We start from the raw sequence: 21,534 nt of genomic DNA, 5'->3' as shown, positions 1-21,534 counted from the left end.
TCACCTGCTTTTACAAAGTCTCCATTTACGCAATCCTTTATACTTCACTTACAAAAATGTAAACAAGTGTTCTTTAGACTGAACATTCCATATTTACAGATGAAGGTTGTAGACTATGAAAACCTATGGTGCGGTTGTCATAGAAAACTCACAGGGATGTAAATGTAGCATGTTAATACACACAACCAGGCCTTCCCTTTACATTTAATGATTAGATAACTGATCCTGTCCCAACCCCCCTGTTACCCTTAGTTTGGCACAGACCCAGTTAGAATTGAATGCTAATCACTGAAGGCTTAAACAGTTTTAAGCCTTCAGTGATTCCCTGCTCATTCATTTCATTGAAAAGCTAGAGAGATGCATGGATGCTCCATTAGTCTTGCCACGTCACTACAAGCAGCTCTCGCAGTGATGTGTGCAGTCTCCTTGTTGTCTCTAAGTGGGCTTCTTACTATGGGTCTGGTTAGGTCTAGCTAGCAATGGCTGTGACTTTCTGCCAGAACTATCGTCATTACTTTTCTAAAACGAGGCTTCAGTGGAGTATTTCTCTCTCGCCACATGCTAGTGGTGGCTGCTTAAGTGTAAATATTTGCCTTGGGTGCCTCTATTGCAATGCATGATTAAGGCAGGGGAAACCCAATTTACCCTTGTAGGCTTGGGCACTGAATAATTAAGACCAAAAGGTGCTACAAGGGACTTGATTCTGGGGAAAATTGAACTTAGTTGGGAGTCGTACTAAATCATTGCACTCCAGTGTATCAACAAGATATCACATTAAGAAGTCAAAAATCGAATGAATCATAGGAAGGAGAAAGGGAAACACGGAGAGGGTAAAATTGTATTCAATGACATTTTTATATATTTAGTAATGCAGCTTCAAATGAAAATATGGGGAGACATGTACAAAAAAATAAATTCTAGCAAAAGAAGTTATGAACAGAGGTATAAATGACATCAACACATCAGTTCACAACTGAACATCAACTCCTGACAATTATAACAAACAACCAAATTCATTAATTAACGATGGTTGTGTGCTTGTGCCAACGCAACGTTTCTGGAGGTGATCAATTTTCCCCAGAATCAAGTCCCTTGTAGCACCTTTTGACCTCTATTGCAATGGACGCGGCATAGGCGGAGACTCGTTTACATTTCAAAACTACAGTAAAATATCACATTATTGTACTCTCATTGCACTGAGATTATCAACTCCTGTGACATTACTAGTCCAGCGCTGCACTACCACCCTGTGCACCATACTGGCACCCCACACAGCAACGCCAGCAGCCTATTATCATGCCACCCAACACTACTGCACTACTACCACCTGGCCTACTCACCCCACCCCCCAACAGCACCAGTCCTCTACTGCACTACCATTTCCGGTTACTACAGAAGATTCTTCACACAGTTCACCCATTAGCACCCAGCACCCTGACACTACCACACACCACTGCTCTAGTACCATGTTGTCACCTAACTACCCCGCTACCACACCGCCACCATCACATTACCAACCCCAGTGAGACCATTGTCCTTTGCAGTACCACATATTCACCTTAGTACCAGTCTATTCCCAAAGCACCGCGTTGAAACCTCATAGCACAGAATGACCATAGCACTCAACCACAGGACCAAAACATGATTTCATAGCTCAGCTCAGAACATCTGACCACAACAACACTCACAGGCGCCAATATCTCTCCACCACAGACCTACGTCACAGCATCATAAGTGCACTCATCATCATAGCACTACCACAATTTTTATGAACACCTAACAATAAGACAGTACTATCTACATCACTACACTACCAAACGCCACCTACATGCTACTGCCTCCAACCACTACACTTCAATCCATACTGAGGCACTATGTCCTAACAGCAATACTTTACCAATACTCATCAACAAACAGAGTCCACCAAGTATGTACTACTATCAAGTTGTTCCAACGAATATCTCCTACTACTGCATCACCTTAGTAACCAAGGGGTAAATATAATGAATGGCATATGTAAAATTTAAAAAAAGAGTTCAGAAATCTCACTTTGATCCCATGTTCTCTAGTCGTCTCCCAGATGTACTTGTTGTTGGGTCCACCAGCTCCTACGACAAGGACCTCCTTCCCCGCCATGATGTAGCACTGAGATCTATTCACCATGGTCTGGATCAGTAAACTGGAAGCTGACTCCTCCCCTGCACATGCTGCTGACACATTGAGGCAGTTCATTGTCTCGAACACCCCACAGGAACTCAGGCAGTGGTGGGAGTTCACCCCTAAGGCAACAGGGGTAATGGCCTGGTCCACACAAGTCAATATAAAGTCAACACCTAGGAGTGAAGGAACAAACGCACGTTAGAAGCAACAACTTCAGCCAGATATTCCTAAATCTGCCTTGTGCTCTATTCTGGAACAAGTAAAAAGAGTGGAAACCTATTTAATATTGTAAAGTACTTTTAAAAACCAGGGGCTTCATTTATGAGAAATGACGCATCGCTGCATGAAAGCAGCGATGCGTCACTTCTCAGTGCGCACTCCTTGCGACATACCTGATGCGTCATATTTAATGTATGACGCATCATGTCGCAAGGAGTTACAGATACGTCAGTATTTCTGACGTATCTGTATGGCGCAAAAGTGACGCATTGCTGGAGTTTGTCACAAAAGTGACGCAACCCCAACAATGTATCCTTTCACATGGGGCAAGCCCCATGTGAAAGGGCTTGCGTCAGTCTTACACCTGCTGTGAGGCAGGCGTAAGATTTTGACGCATTTGAGTCCTAGAAGTGGCACAGTGAAATCTGGTAGATTTCACTGCGTCACTTCTATGACCCTTTCTTGCGTGGGAACAGGTGCAGGTATAATGTAGCGCAGGGGTTTACAAAGTGATGCATCTACCTAGATGCGTCACTTTGTAAATGTGGCGCAACAAGGCGCATTTTTTACACTATTGGTGCGTCACAAAAAGTGACGCACCAGTGGTGCAAAAGGGACGCAAGGGCGCATAAATTAGCCCCCAGGGACCCTATTACAAATCACGTGCCTATTCACCTTCTATGCTACAACTCACCTTCAATTGTGGAATGCCTGATGGTGACAAGGAAAGTGAACCCAGTTACAAAAAATGCTCTGTTCCCGGTGCAGGTGCAAACTCCCCCCTGGAGTGCGAACGGTGCAATATAGAAAGACAGACTTGTTGTTTAAACCTTTAGTCCTCCTTCTACTGCATTTGATTACTGAGCTTCAGTTTCAAGAGGAATCAGGGATGGCTTGTCAACGCTTGCACTTAGTCATGATCGCAAGAATCTAAGCAGGACATGAAGTCGAGCTGAATCATAGCGGAATCAAATTATGACCGTCTCTGCAGTTTTTACATGCAATCGGAAGTAGAGAAGGACTAAGGGCCATATGTATGAAGCTAATTTTCTGTCGCAAACACTGCGATTCGGTAAAAATAGCATTTGCGACAGAAAATTAGCAATTTCCAATGTATGAAGGTGAAAATGCTCGCAAAACAAGGAATCGCTATTTAGCGAGTTCCAAAATTTGCAAAAGTGTGAAATCTGCGAATTCCATAGCGATTTCCAAATTTGCGCCGAAACCGGTTAGCGAAAATCGCAAATCTGGAAATCGCAATTTAGAATTCGCAATGATATGTATCAACCATTCGCAAATAGCGATTTCATGAAATTCGCAGTTTAAGGAATCGCAATTACCACCAAGTGGAAGCAGGTGGTAACCAGGTGCAAAGTATATAAGTAAGCCCAGAATGCAACACACTTTTTTCCACAATGTCTGGGCTCTACATGATAGCGAGGAGGCGAAGACTGAGAGCTGTGGCGCAGAGGAGGAGACGGCAGGAGAGGATATTCTGTGCCCGCACCACCATCTTCCAGCGCACTGAGGAGGACATCTACACCCACTACAGACTGGAGGAAGAGAGCATACTTGATTTAATAGAGGAACTCAGACCCTACCTAGAACACCCCACCCGCAGGACACAAGCCATACCCACACACATCCAGGTCCTGTGTTCACTACACCTGCTGTCCTCAGGTAGTTTTCAGGGGGTGATAGCCACAGCAGGAGGGGTTTCACAAAGTGCCCTGTCGCGCTTCTTCCATGCGTTCCTCGATGCCATGACACAGAGGATGCAACACCACATACACTTCCCCAGCAACCCACAGGAACTAGCACAGACCAAGCAGGACTTTTACAACATTGCCCAATTCCCCCACGTCATAGGATGTATCGATGGGACACATGTTGCAATTTTCACCCCCTCAAACGTAGAGTATGTATTCAGGAACAGGAAATGCTACCACTCACTTAACATACAGGTGGTGTGTGATGCCAAAAACATCATCACAGACATAGTGGCAAAGTACCCGGGAAGCACACATGACGCCTTTATCTTCCGTCACAGTGGGCTATACAGTAGACTCTCAAGAGGTGATTTTGGAGAGGGATACCTACTAGGTAAATGCTCACAAATATAGGCCACATTTCCACTGACTAGCATGTGCATTACAGTGACTAACCGTTAACATTTCCAACCACAGGTGACAGTGCTTATGCAGTCTGGGATTTCATCCTGACACCCTACCTAAATCCTGCTACTGCTGGCGAGCGGCGCTACAACCGGGCACACATTTCAACAAGAGGCACCATCGAGAGAACCTTTGGCATATTGAAGAGCCGATTCAGGTGCATCCATAAAAGTGGAGGAGCTCTCCAATACAGCCCCGAAACGTGCTGCAAAATTGTTGTAGCTTGTGCCATGCTGCACAACATCGCAACCAGGAAAGGAACACCAATGGAGTTGAGTGATTCAGAATCCTCCGACGTGGAGGGACCTGGACCTGTACACATGGAAGCTGGCGTAGCTGCTGCAGCTGGGCGACAGAGGCGTGATGAGATCATGCGCAACTACTTCTAGGTGAGTAATAATGACACAATGACAACTTCAATCTTAGCAAATGTGTTTTAATTGCTACAGCAATAATGGCACACATCCAAATAGGCAAAATTTAAACACTCCCAATGCAATACACATGTTAAAATCACAGTGCAACATTTTGTGTGTAATGACTGCAAAGTCAACACTGTAGTTGGCCATATTTTGCCCCTGTAAGTCAATGTCATTTGGCTGCACATCCTATCGGTGTGTAGCAGGCCTGTTGCTCCTGCCACTACGGCGCCTCTCAACAGTGGGTGGTGGAGCTCCGCACTGACTGGGAGTCCTCCTCACTGGGTGTCAGCACTCCTGGACCTGCGGTACGTAGGGCACGCAGTTCATCCAGGGCAGAAGTGGACTGCACAACAACAGTGGCGATGTCCTGAATGCCGTGAGAGAACTCACGCTGGGTTTCTATGGTACGCCTGGACAGTATGTTGGTAGATGAGGCCAGGCGGTTTATTGCGCGAGTGTAGTGGTCCATGCGGGCCAGCTCTTTGCGCCTGGCAGCGCAGTCTGCACGCAACTCGGCAGTTAGCTCTTGCACAGCACCCCTAATTTCTTCACGCATTCCCCTGAACCCTGCCCTCATCTCACGCTGTATTGTCTTCATGTGCTTTGCTTGTAGGCGGTGTACTTGGAGCATGTGCATTTCCAGCCCTGCAAAAACCGATTCTTCCTGATGCTCAATGGAGCTGCTGCCCGTGCGGGGTCTATGCCTGCCTGTGACCTGTGGACCCTGGCTGTGTTGTGGTCTTGACTCCTGCTGCTGGGAACCTATTGCTTCAGACTGCACTATGTCATTGTTGTCCTCAGCATCTCCCTCCATGACTGGTAATGGCCTCACGATCTTCCTTCTGCGTCCCTGTGGTGGAATGACAGGACTGTCCTCCCCATCTGTGTCCTGCACCTGGCTAGCGTCTCCAGAGGCTTGGGGTCCTGTGTAACTTCCAGTGCCTGTGGGCTTTTTAGGTGCAGGTGCTGTGGATAGAACAGCACACATTAATTTTATTTGCTAAAATATGATGTGGAAATAAATTATTTCACAGTTTTCCCTTACTTTACTTTTGTCATTCACCTTTCCTGACCTGGACATGTGAAAATTGCATGAGATGGATGCTACTTCCAACATTACTGTCTATTGTGACTACATCACCCACAATGCATTGCTGTGACTGCCTGTGTACTTGCTCTAGAGTGACATGTGGTTCCCCTAATCCCTAGGTAGCTGCAAGGGGTTAAGGGGGGTGGTTTAGGGTGGGAAGGCATGCCTTTTACCTGGTCTTGCAGCTGGTTGGTCTGAGCTGTCTAGCACGGACACGCCCGCAACACTCTCTGGAGCCAGTGTGCCCTCTACCAGTTCCTCAAGCGGTGTTGAATCAGAGACATTGGAGGTTCCCCCACCGGTGAGCTGAGACTGCTCCAGCCTGGCTGCCAATTTTTCTTTAGAGCGCTGGGGCAGGTCGTACCAGCGCTTGCGCAAAACTTCAACACTCCTGTGTGTTACTCCAAGGGCATTTACTTTTGCTTGTATGCCTTCCCAGATGCGTCTTTTTCTGGCTTCAGGCACCTTGTGTGAGCTCCTCCCAAATAAATATTCATTGTTTGGCACCATCTCAGTGATGAGTGTTTCAAGTTCTGCTTCAGAGAACTTCAGCTTCATCTTCCTAGATGTTTCCCCTTCTTGCTGCTCCTGCTGGGTTGCAGGCAGATCCTTGTTCCCACTCTCAGCCATGGCTCCTCAATAGCAAGCAACACTCTCACACTCTCTCACAATCAATGCTGTTGCCCCATGGGTAATCAGGCACTTCCTGGATTGTGATGTCATCAAACAGCATCAGGATTGCGATTGGATGATTCCAGAAATTCGCAATTTTGCGATTTTCCCCGATGGAAAATCACAATTTAGCGATTTCTCCCGATGGAAAAACGCTAATTTGCGATTTTTCAATTGCGATATCGCAGTTTAGCGATTTTATGACATTTAGGAATCGCTATTGACTTTCTCGCAAATATTTAGCGATTCTGGGCGAATCGCTAAATATTTGCGATTGTGTTGATACATGCCGATTTGCGATTCTGAATCTGCGATTCTGTAAAATTCGCAGATTCAGAATCGCAAATCCACTTCTTCATACATATGGCCCTAAGAGAGGTGTAAAAAGAACACAGTTTTGGAAACGCATAGGGATCCAACAGATGCCAAACACCAGTACGAGATACTAAGCATCTCTGGACTAACTGCCCGTTCATCCTCTTTGTACTGCCAAGAAAGGAATAGAGAGTATTACCAGTATGCAAGAGCAGTGAAACTGAGAACCCACAGGACTGACACCTTTATAAATATTTTCAGAGGTGTTGCCAGATGACATAAGCTTCTTCATTTCCCCCTCCATCCAACCCGTTACAAATTTCTGAAGTAACTGGTCCTGAAGAAGATGGTATGAGAAGTAAATAAGACCATCGAAACACGCGTTGACCAGTGTGTATGGGATACCCCAGCTCACAACACAGCATTAGAGGGTTGAGTTTCCCACCCCTAAAAAGTCATCTGTGTATGTAGTTTGGAGGTGGGGTATGTAGTGTGTATGTATGTAGTGTAAGAGATGCGGAGGCATAGTGTGTAGAGGTGTGATTGAGTTTGGGAGACTGGAAATATGGATTTTTTAATTAGTTTGCATTGTGAAGACAGTGAAAACCACGTGTAGTATAAACAGAGTTTTTGGTAATGAATTTTCTGTACTGTCTGGAATAACTGATCAATATTTACATATTTTTCTAAGTTATGTATAAGATGAAATTTTAGATGGATGTATAAATGTACAAATGTAATATAATATAACAAAAAAGCAATTTATACAGTTGAAAACAAAATGTAATACATTCATAAAGCAATGTTTTCAGTTGAAAATTCAAATATGAGAAAAAAACAAAAATAAAATGTGAAAAATCTAAAAAGAATCTTGTTGTGTAGCAGAGCTGTGCTTCCTTGTGCCCTAAGTATGAGCTTAGTCTAGCCGGTAGTAAAGAAATATAGGTCTAGAGCAGGGGTACTCATAGTACGGCCCATAGGCCGCCAGCGGCCTGGCAAGCCTTTCCTGGCGGCCCGCGGACCTTGCAGATAATTTACCAATGTTTAAAAAAAAATAATTAAAGTGTCAGCAAACACTGCGCGTCACGACTCAGAGAGACTGCTTCTCCGTGGGGGCCGGGCATTCCAGTGATAGAGTGCAGCTGCAGGGGCACTAAGAGGTGAAATACAAAAGCCTCATTAACATACACATGGTCTTTTAAAGACCTGTGAAGTGCTGGGGGGGCTGTGTGTGCGTGTGTGCCAGGAAGCTGTCTCAGCCCGGGCACACACAGACAGGGTGAGATGAAGAGGGTGACAGAGGGAGGTAGAGGGAGGGAGACAGAGGGAGAGCGAGGGAGGGAAGGAAAGGGAGGGAGAGGGAGGGAGAGCGAGGGAGGGAGGAAAAGGGAGGGAGAGCGAGGGAGGGAGAGAAAGGAAGGCAGACAGGCAGAGGGAGGGAAAGGAAGGAAGAGCGAGTGAGGGAGGTGGAGGGAGGGAGACGGGGAGGGAGGGAAAGTGAGGGAGAATGAGGGAGGAAGAGGGAGGGAGGGAGGGAAAAGGAGGGGGAGGGAGAGCGAGGGAGGGAAAGGGAGGGAGAGGGAGGGAGAGCGAGAGAGGGAGAGAAAGGGAGGCAGACAGACAGAGGGAGGGAAAGGGAGGGAGGGTGAGCGAGGGAGGGAGGTGGAGGGAAACGGGAAGGGAGGGAGAGCGAGGGAGGGAGAGCGAGGGAGAGCGAGGGAGGGAGAGCGAGGGAGAGCGAGGGAGGGAGAGCGAGGGAGGGAAAGGGATGGGAGAGCGAGGGAGGGAGGGAAAGGGAGGGGGAGGGAGAGTGAGGGAGGGAGGGAAAGGGAGAGCGAGGGAGGGAGGGAAAGAAGGGAGGGAAAGGGAGGCAGACACAGACAGAGGGAGGGAAAGGGAGGGAGGGAGAGCAAGGGAGGGAGGTGGAGGGAGACGGGAAGGGAGGGAGAGCGAGGGAGGAAGAGCAAGGGAGGGAAAGGGAGGGAGAGCGAGGGAGGGAGAGCGAGGGAGGGAAAGGGAGGGAGGGAGGGAAAGGGAAGGGGAGGGAGAGCGAGGGAGGGAGAGAAAGGGAGAGCGAGGGAGGGAGGGAAAGGAGGGAGGGAAAGGGAGGCAGACAGAGGGAGAGCGAGGGAGGGAGGGAAAGGGAGGCAGACAGAGGGAGAGCGAGGAAGGGAAAGAGAGGCAGACAGAGGGAGAGCGAGGGAGGGAGGGAAAGGGAGGCAGACAGGGAGAGCAAGGGAGGGAGGGAAATGGAGGCAGACAGAGGGAGAGCGAGGGAGGGAGGGAAAGGGAGGGGGAGGGAGAGCGAGGGAGAGGGAGGGAGGGAAAGGGAGGCAGACAGAGGGAGAGCAAGGAAGGGCAGGAAAGGAAAGAGGGAAAGGGAGGCAGACAGAGGGAAAGCGAGGGAGGGAGGAAAAGGGAGGCATACAAAGAGAGGGAGAGGGAGGTAGACAAAGAGAGGGAGAGGGAGGGAGACAGAGAAAGGGAGAGGGTGGGAGACAGAGAAAGGGAGTGGGTGGGAGACAGAGAAATGGAGAGGGAGGGAGACAGAGAAAGAGGGAGGGAGACAGAAAGGGAGAGGGAGGGAGACAGAGAAAGGGAGGGGGAGGGAAATGAAATGAAATGAAAGAAATACTTCTAGAGCGCACTGCGGCCAAGCGGCTTCCTGGCGCTAAGGAACACAACCATATCAGCCAAAGGGTCCGGGGGAATTTAGCCAGGAAAAGCCTGAAGGAAGAAGAAAGTTTTTAGAGCTTTGCGAAAATGTGAGAAGATAGGAATGGAGCGAATCGAGAGGGGGAGAGTATTCCAGATCTGGGGAGCCCGCACCGAGAAGCGGGTGCCTCCGGTGCGGGATTTGCGGAAGCGGGGGACGTGAAGAAGAGAAAGGGAAGACGAACGAAGAGAACGACAAGGGGCATGAGAAGAGATTAAAGAATTGATGAAGAGAGGAGCGGAGCGGGCATGCGCCCGAAAAGCCAAACAGGCAAGTTTAAACTGGGATCTGAAGTGAACGGGGAGCCAGTGAAGGGATTTAAGGGCAGGAGTGATGTGGGAAAACTTAGGAAGACGAAAAACAAGACGGGCCGCCTCGTTCTGGATGGCCTGGAGCCGGCGGGTTTCGTAGGCCGGAATGCCTACGTACAGGCCATTACCATAATCCAGGCGGGATGTGATGAGGGCAGAGATGATGACTTTGAGGGCATCAACAGAGAAGAACCGGGAAATTTTACGAATGAGACGGAGGGAAAGAAAACAGGAGGAAACAACGGAACTGATGTGCGCATGCATAGAAAGATCATTGCTGATCTTGATGCCCAAGGTCCGGACAGAGGAAACTGGGGAGGGGGGAGGACCGAAGGAAAGGGGCCAGTGAACAGAGGACCAAGGGTTAGAGGGACCACCAGTGAGGACAAGCTCTGTCTTGTCAGGGTTGAGCTTCAGATGATTGAAGCTCATCCATTGGGAGATAAAGACAAGAGTGGAGCTGAACTTGGGGAGAGAGTGAGTAGGAGAAGATAGATCAAAGACGAGCTGGAGGTCGTCTGCGTAGTTGTACACAGAGACCCCCAGCCCGAGAAGGGAAGAAATAAGGGGGCGGATATAAAGATTGAAAAGAAGAGGGGAAAGGGAGGAGCCTTGGGGAACCCCACAAGTGACCGGGAGGGGGGGTGCAGCGAAATCAGAAAGGTGAACTGCCTGTGATCTGCCCTGAAGAAAGGACGCGATCCAGGAGAGAGCAGTGCCCTGAATGCCCGCTGCGCTGACACGGTCGAGAAGAATGGCGTGGTCGACCGTATCAAACGCAGCGGACAGATCCAGAAGGACTAGGGCCTGGGGGAGATTACTGTCGGCCTTCCCCTTCAGTTCATCCAGGACCGCGAGGACCACACTCTCGGTAGAGTGACCTGGTCGGAAGCCAGCCTGGTGAGAGGCCAGGATGTTATTCTCCTCGATGAAATTGGAGAGGCAAGATGTTACGTAGCTCTCAAGAATCTTCCCAAGATAGGGAAGAAGGGAGATCGGCCTGAAGTTCGATGGGAGGGAGGGGTCCAGGCCAGCTTTCTTCAGGATAGGAAGCACAATGGCAGTTTTGAAGAAAGAGGGGACAGAACCCAGAGCCAAGCAAGAATTGAGAAGGGTTAGAGGAGGGGTGGGACAGCAAGTGTATAGGGTTCTAAGGATCCGTGCAGGTGCACAATCCGCCGGAGAGCCGGACTTGACCTTAAGAAGAAGGTCGCGGAAGAGCTCAGGTGAAATGGGTATAAAATGGTCCAGAACAGAGGATGAAGAGAGGGCATGATCCGGCAAGTTAGGTTGAGGTACAATCGGAATGTTAGCCTTGATGGCGATTATTTTATTGATAAAATAATCATTCAGAGAATGACAGAGGGATTGAGAAGGAGCAGGGGACAGGCTAGCACGGTCGGAGGTGGCAAGACTACGCACCAGTGAAAAAATCTCGCGTGATTTGTTGGCCGAGAGGGCTACGCGCTCCGAGAAATATTTGGATTTGGCCGCTAAGATGGCCAGTTTATAAGTATTTAGAAGGGCCTTGTAAGTGAGGCGGAGGGTAGGGCAGTAGTTACGGTGCCAGCGACGCTCAGAACGCCTGAGATCTAATTTCAGGGATCTGAGGTCGCTGGAAAACCACTTGTGAGCATCGTGGGGGCGGGCTGATCTGATCTTTTTGAGTGGAGCAGCCCGGTCACAGGCCGAGGAAAGCCAGATGTTAATAGCGTCCGCCTGATTCTCCACAGAGAGGTCGGTCAGGGTGGGAGCCGATGAGGACAGAGAGGAAGAAAGATCATTAAGATCAATCTTGTTCCAACTCCGGGCCCAGATGTTTTTGGGCAGGGGGGCTTTCTCGGATTGGCCTAGGTCGATAGAAAAGGAGATCAAAAAATGATCAGACCAAACGCAAGGGGAGATCGAAGTAACCGAGGAATTGCAACGCAAAGACCAGATCTGGTCCAGGATGTGGCCATGGGTGTGAGTAGGGGCCGAGACGTGAGGGAGAAAATTAAGACAACGAAGGGTGGCAGAGAAGTCTTTAGAAGAGGAATCCTCCCTCGGATCACCCGGCCAAAAATTGAAGTCCCCGAGTAGGAGTAGCGAGGAGTTATTTACAGCCAAAGTGGCCAGGAGGTCCTGCAGGGTGGACACAAATGATGGCATGTTTTGAGGGGGGCGATACAGAAGGATCACCGTGAGGGGAACTGGAAGGTTGAGCGAGCGGGCCACCAGGAAGTCGACACCAGAAATGCTAGGATGCGGCAGGAGCTGGAATTGCAAAGAGCGGCGGACTATCATAGCCACTCCACCTCCAGTTTTACCATCAGGGCGGTCAGCACGGAGAGCATAATGGGTGCCAGGGAGAATGGCCAGAAGGTCAGGGAGGGAATCCGAGGAGAGCCAGGTCTCAGTAAGGAAAAGGAAGTCCGGGTAGTCAGTGTCCAAAAGGTTGAAAAGAGCGGTTTGGTTTTTTATAGCAGAGCGAGTGTTGAGAAGAAAAGCAGAGGCAGCGGGGAGACCAGGGGAAGCGCGAGCGAGGGGAGGCGTGGAGGAGATTAAGGGAGACAGAGAAAGGTAGAGGGAGGGAGACAGAGAAAGGTAGAGGCAGGGAGACAGAGAAAGGGAGAGGGAAGGAGACAGACCGAGGGAGGGAGGGAGGATGACAACAGACAGAGGGAGGGAGGAGGGAGGATGATGACAGACAGAGGGAGGGAGGAGGGAGGGAAGATGACGACAGACAGAGGGAGGGAGGAGGGAGGGAGGATGACGACAGAGGGAGGGAGGATGACGACAGACAGAGGGAGGGAGGAGGGAGGAGGGTGACAGACAGAGGGAGGGAGAAGGAGGGAGGAGGGAGACAGACAGAGGGAGGGAGGAGGGTGACAGACAGAGGGTGGAGGGTGACAGACAGAGGGAGGGAGGCTGATAGACAGAGGGAGGGAGGGAGGAGGGTGACAGAGGGATGGAAGAGGGTGACAGACAGAAGGAGGAGGGTGACAGACAGCGGGAGGAGGGTGACAGACAGCGGGAGGAGGGTGACAGACAGAGGGAGGAGGGTCACAGACAGAGGGACGGAGGAGGGAGGGCGGCAAAGTGAGGAGGGCGGCAGAGTGAGGAGGGTGGCAGAATGAGGAGGGCCACAGAGCGAGGAGGGCGACAGAGCGAGGAGGACGACAGAGCGAGGAGGGCAACAGAGGAAGGAGGGCAACAGAGTGAGGAGGGCGACAGAGTGAGGAGGGCGACAGTGAGGAGGGCGACAGCGTGAGGAGGGCGACAGAGTGAGGACGGAGAGTGAAGGAGACAGAGGGAGACAGAGAGGGAGAGGGAAGGAGAAAGAGGGAGACAGAGAGAGAGAGGGAGACAGAGAGAGAGAGAAATAGGGATACAGTGAGAGAGAGGGAGTGAAACAGAGATAGTTAGGGAGGGAGAGAGAGGGGGTGAGAGGGAGTGAGACAGTCTGAGTGAGACAGAGGGAGAAATAGGGAGAGATGGAGGGAGAGAGGGAGGGAGAGAGTTGAGAGAGGGAGACGGAGGTTGAGAGAGGGAGAGAGAGGTTGAGAGAGGGAGAGAGAGCGAGAGAGAGAGAGAGCGATGTGTGTATACCAAGTCTGGTGGCTCAGTGGACGAAGGCGTCCGCTGCAGGGACCTGTGTTCAACCTCATGGTCACAGTTTTTTTTTGTCGCTCGAGCCCCGGCCCCTTCCCATTGTCCCCGCCCCCACCGGTGCGGCTCTCGGACAAAAACCACACTGTAAATTTGGCCCCGAGAGAAAGTTTGTGAGTACCCATGGTCTAGAGGGATAACTTTATATAATTTTATTAACACTTGCACTTACATCTGTAGTACAACACCTGTAGTAGGGCGTGATCCACATTACGGAAACGTAACTGCAACCCTATCTTTAACATCAAAGAGCCCATTGCACCTAAAAAGGTTATTTCTCCCAACCTCCGATCAGGATGCAAGTTAAGTTAGCTGAGCTGTTCTTTGAGATAGAAAGGATGAATTGCAATTAAAATTAAGCTGGTAAAATTTATTTTTAAAGGAAGGGACCATATATCCTTAGAAAAAAACCAGAAGGAGTTTGGCAGATGCAGCTAAATCCTGATAGCAACGTTGTTTATCTACAGCGCTAAAAAGGCGGCTTCAATTTTTTTCCCAAATTCATGCATTGTCAGTGGTGGCTGCAAACGAAACAAAGTGGTGAGAAGGGGGGGAATAAAATATTTTAAAAATGATTTATCTGCAGCTGCCTGGGTCCAGCTTCTTTCAGGATCGCACGCATTGCACAGGCTCCCAGACTCCCCACCCAACCCAAACACTGCTCTAATGCTTTTACCCTACATGAAAACAGCACCAGTATTGGCCTGAGAGGGCTGAACTAATGCTTGCTCAGGCAATGGGAGTCTGTGCGTGTTTCCTGCCGGCTGTGCAACATGGAGAAATTTAAGTGTACATGGGAGTTTGGCTGTCCTATGATGGCCGGTCAAAGGGACATGCGCACTAGCCCTAGACTACGGCCACTAGTCTCTACCAGGGAAAAACAAAATGATACAAAAGAGTTTTAGTTAAACAGATTTTTCCTATCTCCAGGCTCTGAGCAGTGGGGCGACACTCCTCTACTATAACGGAGGAGCCACCCCTGTTGTAGTTAGAAATTGTAAGGCTATGCAACTTTTTATCGGCTCATACTATCAATCTAAGAAGCCCTACTGCTCACAGACCTTTCCTCGCTGGTCATTGGTCTCTCCCTCCCAAGGTGAAGCTCCTTACCTAGTGTATGAGGGCAGTGTACTTATTGGTTTGCTCTTAGTTGTTGCCTAGCTATCTACTCCCAAGTCTTTTCCAAATGAGTGCAATAGAAAGGGATTGAGCATACCCTAACCTTGAATCTAATGCTTACACTGCCCCCCTCTGAATGTTTACACTGTTTAAATGCCGCTCCGGATGGATCGGACCAAAAAAACAACTTAAATATATCAATCAGCAACAATATCAAGTACAAGTTATGAATCTGCTTCATATCTCAAAGGTGGGGACATCTGCACACACATGTTCATGCGTATCTTGACTATGAGGTCTGGGAGCAGGGTGACATGATTATTGATGCAAATAACTAACATAGAGAAGGCAGGGTAAGAAAGCTGTAATGATATATTAAGCAAACTGTTGAAGTACTAGAGAAGGATGATAGACTCCACGAAGTCCAAAAGGTACATTTATTGTCACTCTTCAACAGGAACTGGGATCCTAGCCTGCTCATCCATCAACCATCTCACGGAGAATGCCCAGCCTCCGTGGAATGCTATCGGCACAGCAACCCCACGAGACACGTTGATACAAGATGACATGGCTAGATTGCACATCACAACGTATCCCCTTACTTTACAAACATTATCAAAAATAGAAAGTTATGCACAACAAACAGAGAGAAGACAGCAACCCAAAACAAGGCAACCCCCAAAACCAGAAAACTTCAACCCTACCCCATTACAAAATCATTAAATTTTAAGGAAATAGAGCATGAGCGAGGTTGTCTCTCTTCTCTAGATACAACACCTCGCACTGACTTTGTGCTGGGGTCTCCTGAAATTTCGTCCATATATATCCACACAGACAACACCTTTCTTGCAATACAGGGCTACTTTCCTCCTGTTCCACTTTTGTCCGTTCACTAAAACTACATGCCACTTATGTACTTCTTTCACTTCTACAGGTGCAGAAAACTTGTTGACACCCTGCTCTCTTCTGCACAATTTGACCTTGACCAAATCACTAATCTCTTTGTTACCTTCCTTCACTGAGTACTCTCCTTTGACCAGAGACCAAAAGGAAGCCTCTTAAATTGGAATGCCCCCTCCATAGTAAGAAAAGCAGTTAATTTTCTTGAATCCGGATGCAACATAACTTGATGGTACGCTGACTTTCAATCTAATGTGGTGAAAAACTTGGCTTTGCCCATCAAAAGTACCATCTCAGATATGTTTGGTAAAGGAAAACTATCAACAATAATGTTTTGATTAAGGGCCCTGAGGTCAACACAAAAACAAAGTTTACCATCCTTTTTCTTGTTAACAACCACCGGAAAAAGCCACTCTGAGCCTTCTACGGGTTCTATAACGTCTTGTTTCTGCATGTCACTCAACATCTCCTTAACCTCATCCCGAATGGAAATGGGGAACTTCCTTAACGCATGTCTGACTGGCTGAGCATTATCCTTCAGTTTGATCTCATGTACATACCCCACCAATTTTCCTAGGTCAACACGAAAAACATCTTTGTACTTGGATAAAATGATATCAAGCATAGCACAATCCTCCACCTCCATCACTTGTTCGGTTAATCTGGGATCTATGACTACATGCAAATCATGCTGTTGTACCCAGCCTAATATAGCAGGACCATCATTTGAGATGTATACCCTTCCCATTGCACTCCTTACCTTGAATTCGAACTTAGTTTCCATAAAGACTTCGATGGAAATAGCTTGACCATTGTACCCTTTGGGGGAAATGTCATTATTGGTGAGTGACACATTTGGCCAAAGCTCATTAAGAATATGAAAGGGTATAATAGTGAACATAAAACCTGAATCCACCATCAATTCTACAGCAACCCCATTCACCAAGAAAGCTGCTCTAAGTCTTTGTTAAGCCTGGGCGTAGTTTGCATAGCAGCACTACACGTAGCTTCACGTAGTACACATAGTCTGTAGCGTAGCTGAAGATACTGTATACCTGTCTGTACTGTGCAAAAATTGCAAAATAGTTGCAATAAGCTTCCTGTACATGACCAGATATGATAAAATAAATAATTCTAACTTTATGTGCTAAATTGCATATAATCCTTTCACAATGGTGAAAAAAATTAGCACGCAGTGGGAGATGTGATGATTTTGGGATCCTCCCTAACCTAGGGAGAGTACCAAACAGATGCCTTGAAAACAAAAAAGCACATCTTATTGAACGATTTAGTTGTGGTTCCATCCTCTTAGGACAAACCCAAACACAGTTATTGGCAAAAAAACATTCCCAACCAAAGGCCCTGCAAAGCATTATGGGATGAGATTAGCAGTGGGCAGTGAATATTATATAGTATACAATATCAAAATAATTCTACAAAGAACTGCAGTTCAACTGGTGGTTACTAGATGTCGCTCACGAGTCAAATGCATATGCTTGATGAAAGGGTTTCAATGGTTTTGCATTTGACTCGTGAGGGACATCTAGGGACGACCAGTGGAACTGCAGCTTGATGTAAGAATAATTTCAATGCTTTGCATTTGACTCGTGAGGGACATCTAGTAACAACTAGGTGAACTGCAGCTCTTTGTAGAAATATTTTGATATTGGATACTATAATATTCACTGCCCACTGCTAATCTCGTCCCATAATGCTTTGCAGGGCCTTTGGTTGGGATTGTTTTTTTGCCAATAACTGTGCTTGGGGTGGTCCTAAAATGATGAGATCACCACTGAAGTTCAACAAAATGTGCTTTTTGTTTATGCTCTTTGTGTTCAAGGCATCTGCTTGGTGCTCCCCCTAGGTTAGGGGGGACCCCAAAATCATCAGCTCTCTTATTACCTAATGTTTTCATTGTAAAAGCTCATGTTTGAAGATTGGTCATATGCTATTACGAATGTAAAATTGTTTTTTCAAAGCATCTGAGAATGTTTTTGATTTAGATGCTACACCACGTGGTTAAGCACAGATTTGATACTGTACTACGTGTAATTTGCAAAGTGCGAATTAGTACAAACTTTGCATGCTCCGTCAGCTAGTTTTAAGCCCAGGGTTAGTCTTTGCAATCTGTTCAAAGATTCATCTTTCACACACAATCAGCCTGATTCATCAAGCTAAATTGCACTCGCAAAGGGCAAGATTCTCAGAATCTTGCCTTTTGCGAGTGCAATTTTTGCATTTGGGATTCATCATCCCAAATGCAAAAATCGCTATTTAAGAATTCGCATATTTGCGAGGAATTGGATTTAAGGAATCTCTAATAGAGATTCCTTAAATGCAATTCATCAACCAATTAGAAATTGCGAAATTGCAATATTTGGTCGCAATTTACCACCAAGTCTGACTTGGTGGTAAATTGCGAAAATAGTGTAAAAAGCACTTAAGTGCATTTTTTTCTTTTGCATGTTACACACACACATGTCCTTTGGACATGTGTGTGCGCAACACCTGTTCAAATATGCATTTAAGGGGTGCTACAGGGTGTCCTTTGGACACCTCTGGCACCCTTCAAATCGCTATCTTATTTGCGAGTAGCAAATTGCTAATCGCAAATAAGGAATACTCCCCATTCATTCCTATGGGCCTTTTGGCCCATAGGAATGAATGGGGAGTTTTTCCTTATTTGCGATTAGCAATTTGCTACTCGCAAATAAGGAATGTGTAGGAATCGCTATTTATTTAGCAATTCCTACATGAATACCGTTTTGCGAGTCCTTAATAGCTAATCGCTATGATTCGCTATTAGGGGCTCGCAAAACGGCCCCTTGATGAATCAGGCTGATAATGTCCGGTGCAACATAACCTTCCTCAACAAAAGCGACTCTTTTTCTTGAAAGATCTTTACAAACTCTGCTTAGATGACCTTTTTTCCCAGCACTATCTGCAAATGTTGTCTCTAGTGTAACATCCCAAATAATCTGCAGGATGACCCATACTACCACACCTATAACAGCCATTACATTTACCTCTGTTACCGCCTACAGACTTAGGTTTGAATTTGGCTGAACTAGGTCTGCCATCACTCCTAGCCTCATCCCGCAGGATGTTAGCGTGTGCTTGTTGCGCGAAAAAGAGCTTGCGGCAAATTTGCCTACCGCCAACATCTCGACTCCGTTGTTCTAAGTCAAGTATTTGAGCCTCTGCCTGGAGCAATGTTTCTCTGCGCTTTTTGTTGGGCGGCGCAAAAAGATATGTCAGCGCTCCAAGGATTGGCTTAATAGCCTCACAGATGGTCATCTCCGAGCTCACTGGTCTCAATGTTTCAGTAAAATAAGCTGTGATGGCCTGATATATGTAGGTTTTATATTGTGGATCATGAAGATGCCACGTTGAAAAGCGCCCTCGGAAGGAAGGGCTGGCGATGTCCAGCCGCAATGTCAATGATATTGAAGGGTGACCTCACAGGTCTCTAGGTAAGATATCCGCCGCCGCTATTCAATAATAGTAAGTTGTCGGTATAAATATGTAATCTATATGTGAGAATGAATCATATACTGTAGAGTAGTATGTATAACGTTGCACTGCCAGGTGTAAATGTCAGCACGTATCCACCCAGCCCATATCTCGCGCAAGTAAAATGAAATGAAATGAAATGAAAGGAGGATTTATAAAGCGCATGGCTGCCCGTGAGCCTCCCAGCGCTAGTGAGTGAGCTAACGGAATGAAAGTGAAGGATTATAGAAAGAGCCAAGTTTTCAGCAGCCTACGGAAAGCAAGAAGGTTGGGTTCGGCGCGCAAAGTCAGGGGCAAAGAATTCCACAGCTTGGGGGCGTTATAGGAAAAGAGGCGAGCCTTTTTAATCCTAGGTATGTAGGCTAGGTGTAAGTGTGCAGATCGCAGGTTTCTGGAGGCTTCGTGAGGTCTGATCAGATTTTTTAGGATGTGGGGCCCCTTGCCATGAAGGATTTTGTGGGTGGTGCAGAGGGTTTTGAAGTGTACTCTCTCCTGGATGGGAAGCCAGTGGAGCAATCTTAGGGCCGGCTTTGCAGAGCTCCTGCTGTTAGTGCCTGTTAGGAGCCTGGCTGCGGAATTTTGTACTACTTGCAATTTGGCAATGTCTTTCTTAGGAGCCCCAAGATACAGAGCATTGCCATAATCCAATCTGGATAGTAGAAGGCTCTGAATAAGTAGCTTTGTGGAATCCTGGGGGAGGAGGGGTAGGATTTTGCGGGTGGTCCGGAGGATGCCATAGCAGGCCCCTGCTATCTTCCTGGCTTGCATGTTGAACGTGAGAACCTGGTCAAGCCACATGCCCAGGCTCTTAATGTTTTGTTTTGGGGCCGGAGCAGGTCCCATACAGGGAGGCCACAGAGTCTTCGGTATGAAGTGAGATTGGTTGCCCAATACCAAAATCTCAGTTTTATCACTGTTGAGTTTGAGGTGTGAGCTATCCATCCAGTGGGATATGTCTTGGAGGCAGGAGTGAAAGTTTTTGGGGGGGTGGTCCGTCAGTGGTGTCATCAGCGTAAGTCACAAGTTTAACACCATGCGGAGTGACTTTTTCCTCCAGGGGGGACATGTAAACGTTAAAAAGAGTGGGGCTCAGGGAGGAGCCCTGAGGAACCCCACAATGTACAGGAGTTACACAGGATCTAGAAGTTCCCTCAAGAACTTGAAAGGATCGGTTGTGTCTGTAGTCGCATTTCGCTGAGTAGACCCAGCCCTCTACGCGATCTCCATCTATCCTGAGCCAATATCAAGACATCATTCTAGTCAACTCCCATGATAGAGAGGCCCCTGGGTATCAATCAATCAATCAAGACACTTGTAAAGCGCACTACTTACCCGTGAGGGTCTCAAGGCGCTGGGGGGGGGGTGCTGCTAATGATAGAAGAGCCAGGTCCTGAGGAGTCTTCTGAAGGCCAGAAGGTCTTGGGTCTGCCGCAGGTTGGTGGGGAGGGTGTTCCAGGTCTTGGCGGCGAGGTGGTAGAAGGTCTTCCGCCGGCGGTCATTCTTCGGATGTGGGGGACTGTGGCGAGGGCGAGGCCGGTGGAGCTGGTGGGTGGAGGTGTAGAAGCCGTCTGTTGAGGTATGCTGGGCCGGTGTTGTCGAGAGCTTTGTGTGCGTGGATGAGGAGCTTGAAGGTTATCATCTTGTTGACGGGGAGGCAGCGCAGGTCTCTCAGGGGAGGTGTGATGTGGCTGTGGCAGGGGATGTCGAGGATCAGACGTGCCGAGACGTTCTGGATGCTTTGTAGTCGTCTCAGGAGCTTGGCCAACATTCCTGCTTAGAGAGCGTTTCCGTAGTCCAGCCTGCTGGTGACTAGGGCCTGGGTGACTGTTCTTCTAGTTTCGGTGGGGATCCACTTGAAGATTCTGCGGAGCATTCGGAGGGTGTTGAAGCAGGATGAGGAGACGGCGTTGACCTACTTAGTCATGGAGAGGGTGGGGTCAAGGATGACCCTAGGTTGCGTGCGTGGTCGGTGGGTGTCGGGCTGTTCCTAGTGTTGTCGGCCACCAGGAGTCGTCCCAGGCTGAAAGGGTGGAGCCAAGGATGAGGACCTCCATCTTGTCCGAGTTCAGCTTCAGTCGGCTGTCGCTCATCCATTCCGCAACGGCCTTCATTCCTTCGTGGAGGTTGGTTTTGGTGATTTTGGCGGTGTGAGGGTCTTTGGTGAGGGAGAGGATCAGCTGGGTGTCGCCGGCGTAGGAGTTGATGTTGAGGTCGTACTGTCGGGCGATATGGACAAAGGGTGCCATGTAGATGTTGAACAGGCTGAGGGAAG

At 48.1% G+C, this 21,534-nt stretch overlaps 1 protein-coding gene across 1 annotated transcript in view; it reads right to left on the bottom strand.

The window, feature by feature from the left end:
- LOC144759950 (carnosine synthase 1-like) overlaps positions 1-21,534 on the bottom strand; it is a 356,368-nt gene that overhangs the window by 68,620 nt on the left and 266,214 nt on the right. The window contains exon 8 of the mRNA XM_078646510.1: positions 2,050-2,333. Within this exon, the coding sequence (XP_078502636.1) occupies positions 2,050-2,333 (284 nt within the window). The remainder of the gene's footprint in view (positions 1-2,049; positions 2,334-21,534) is intronic.

The sequence above is a fragment of the Lissotriton helveticus genome, chromosome 1_1, assembly GCF_964261635.1.
Source record: "Lissotriton helveticus chromosome 1_1, aLisHel1.1, whole genome shotgun sequence".
NCBI classification, from domain to species: Eukaryota; Metazoa; Chordata; class Amphibia; order Caudata; family Salamandridae; genus Lissotriton; species Lissotriton helveticus.
This window is presented reverse-complemented; position numbering and strand designations above follow the sequence as displayed.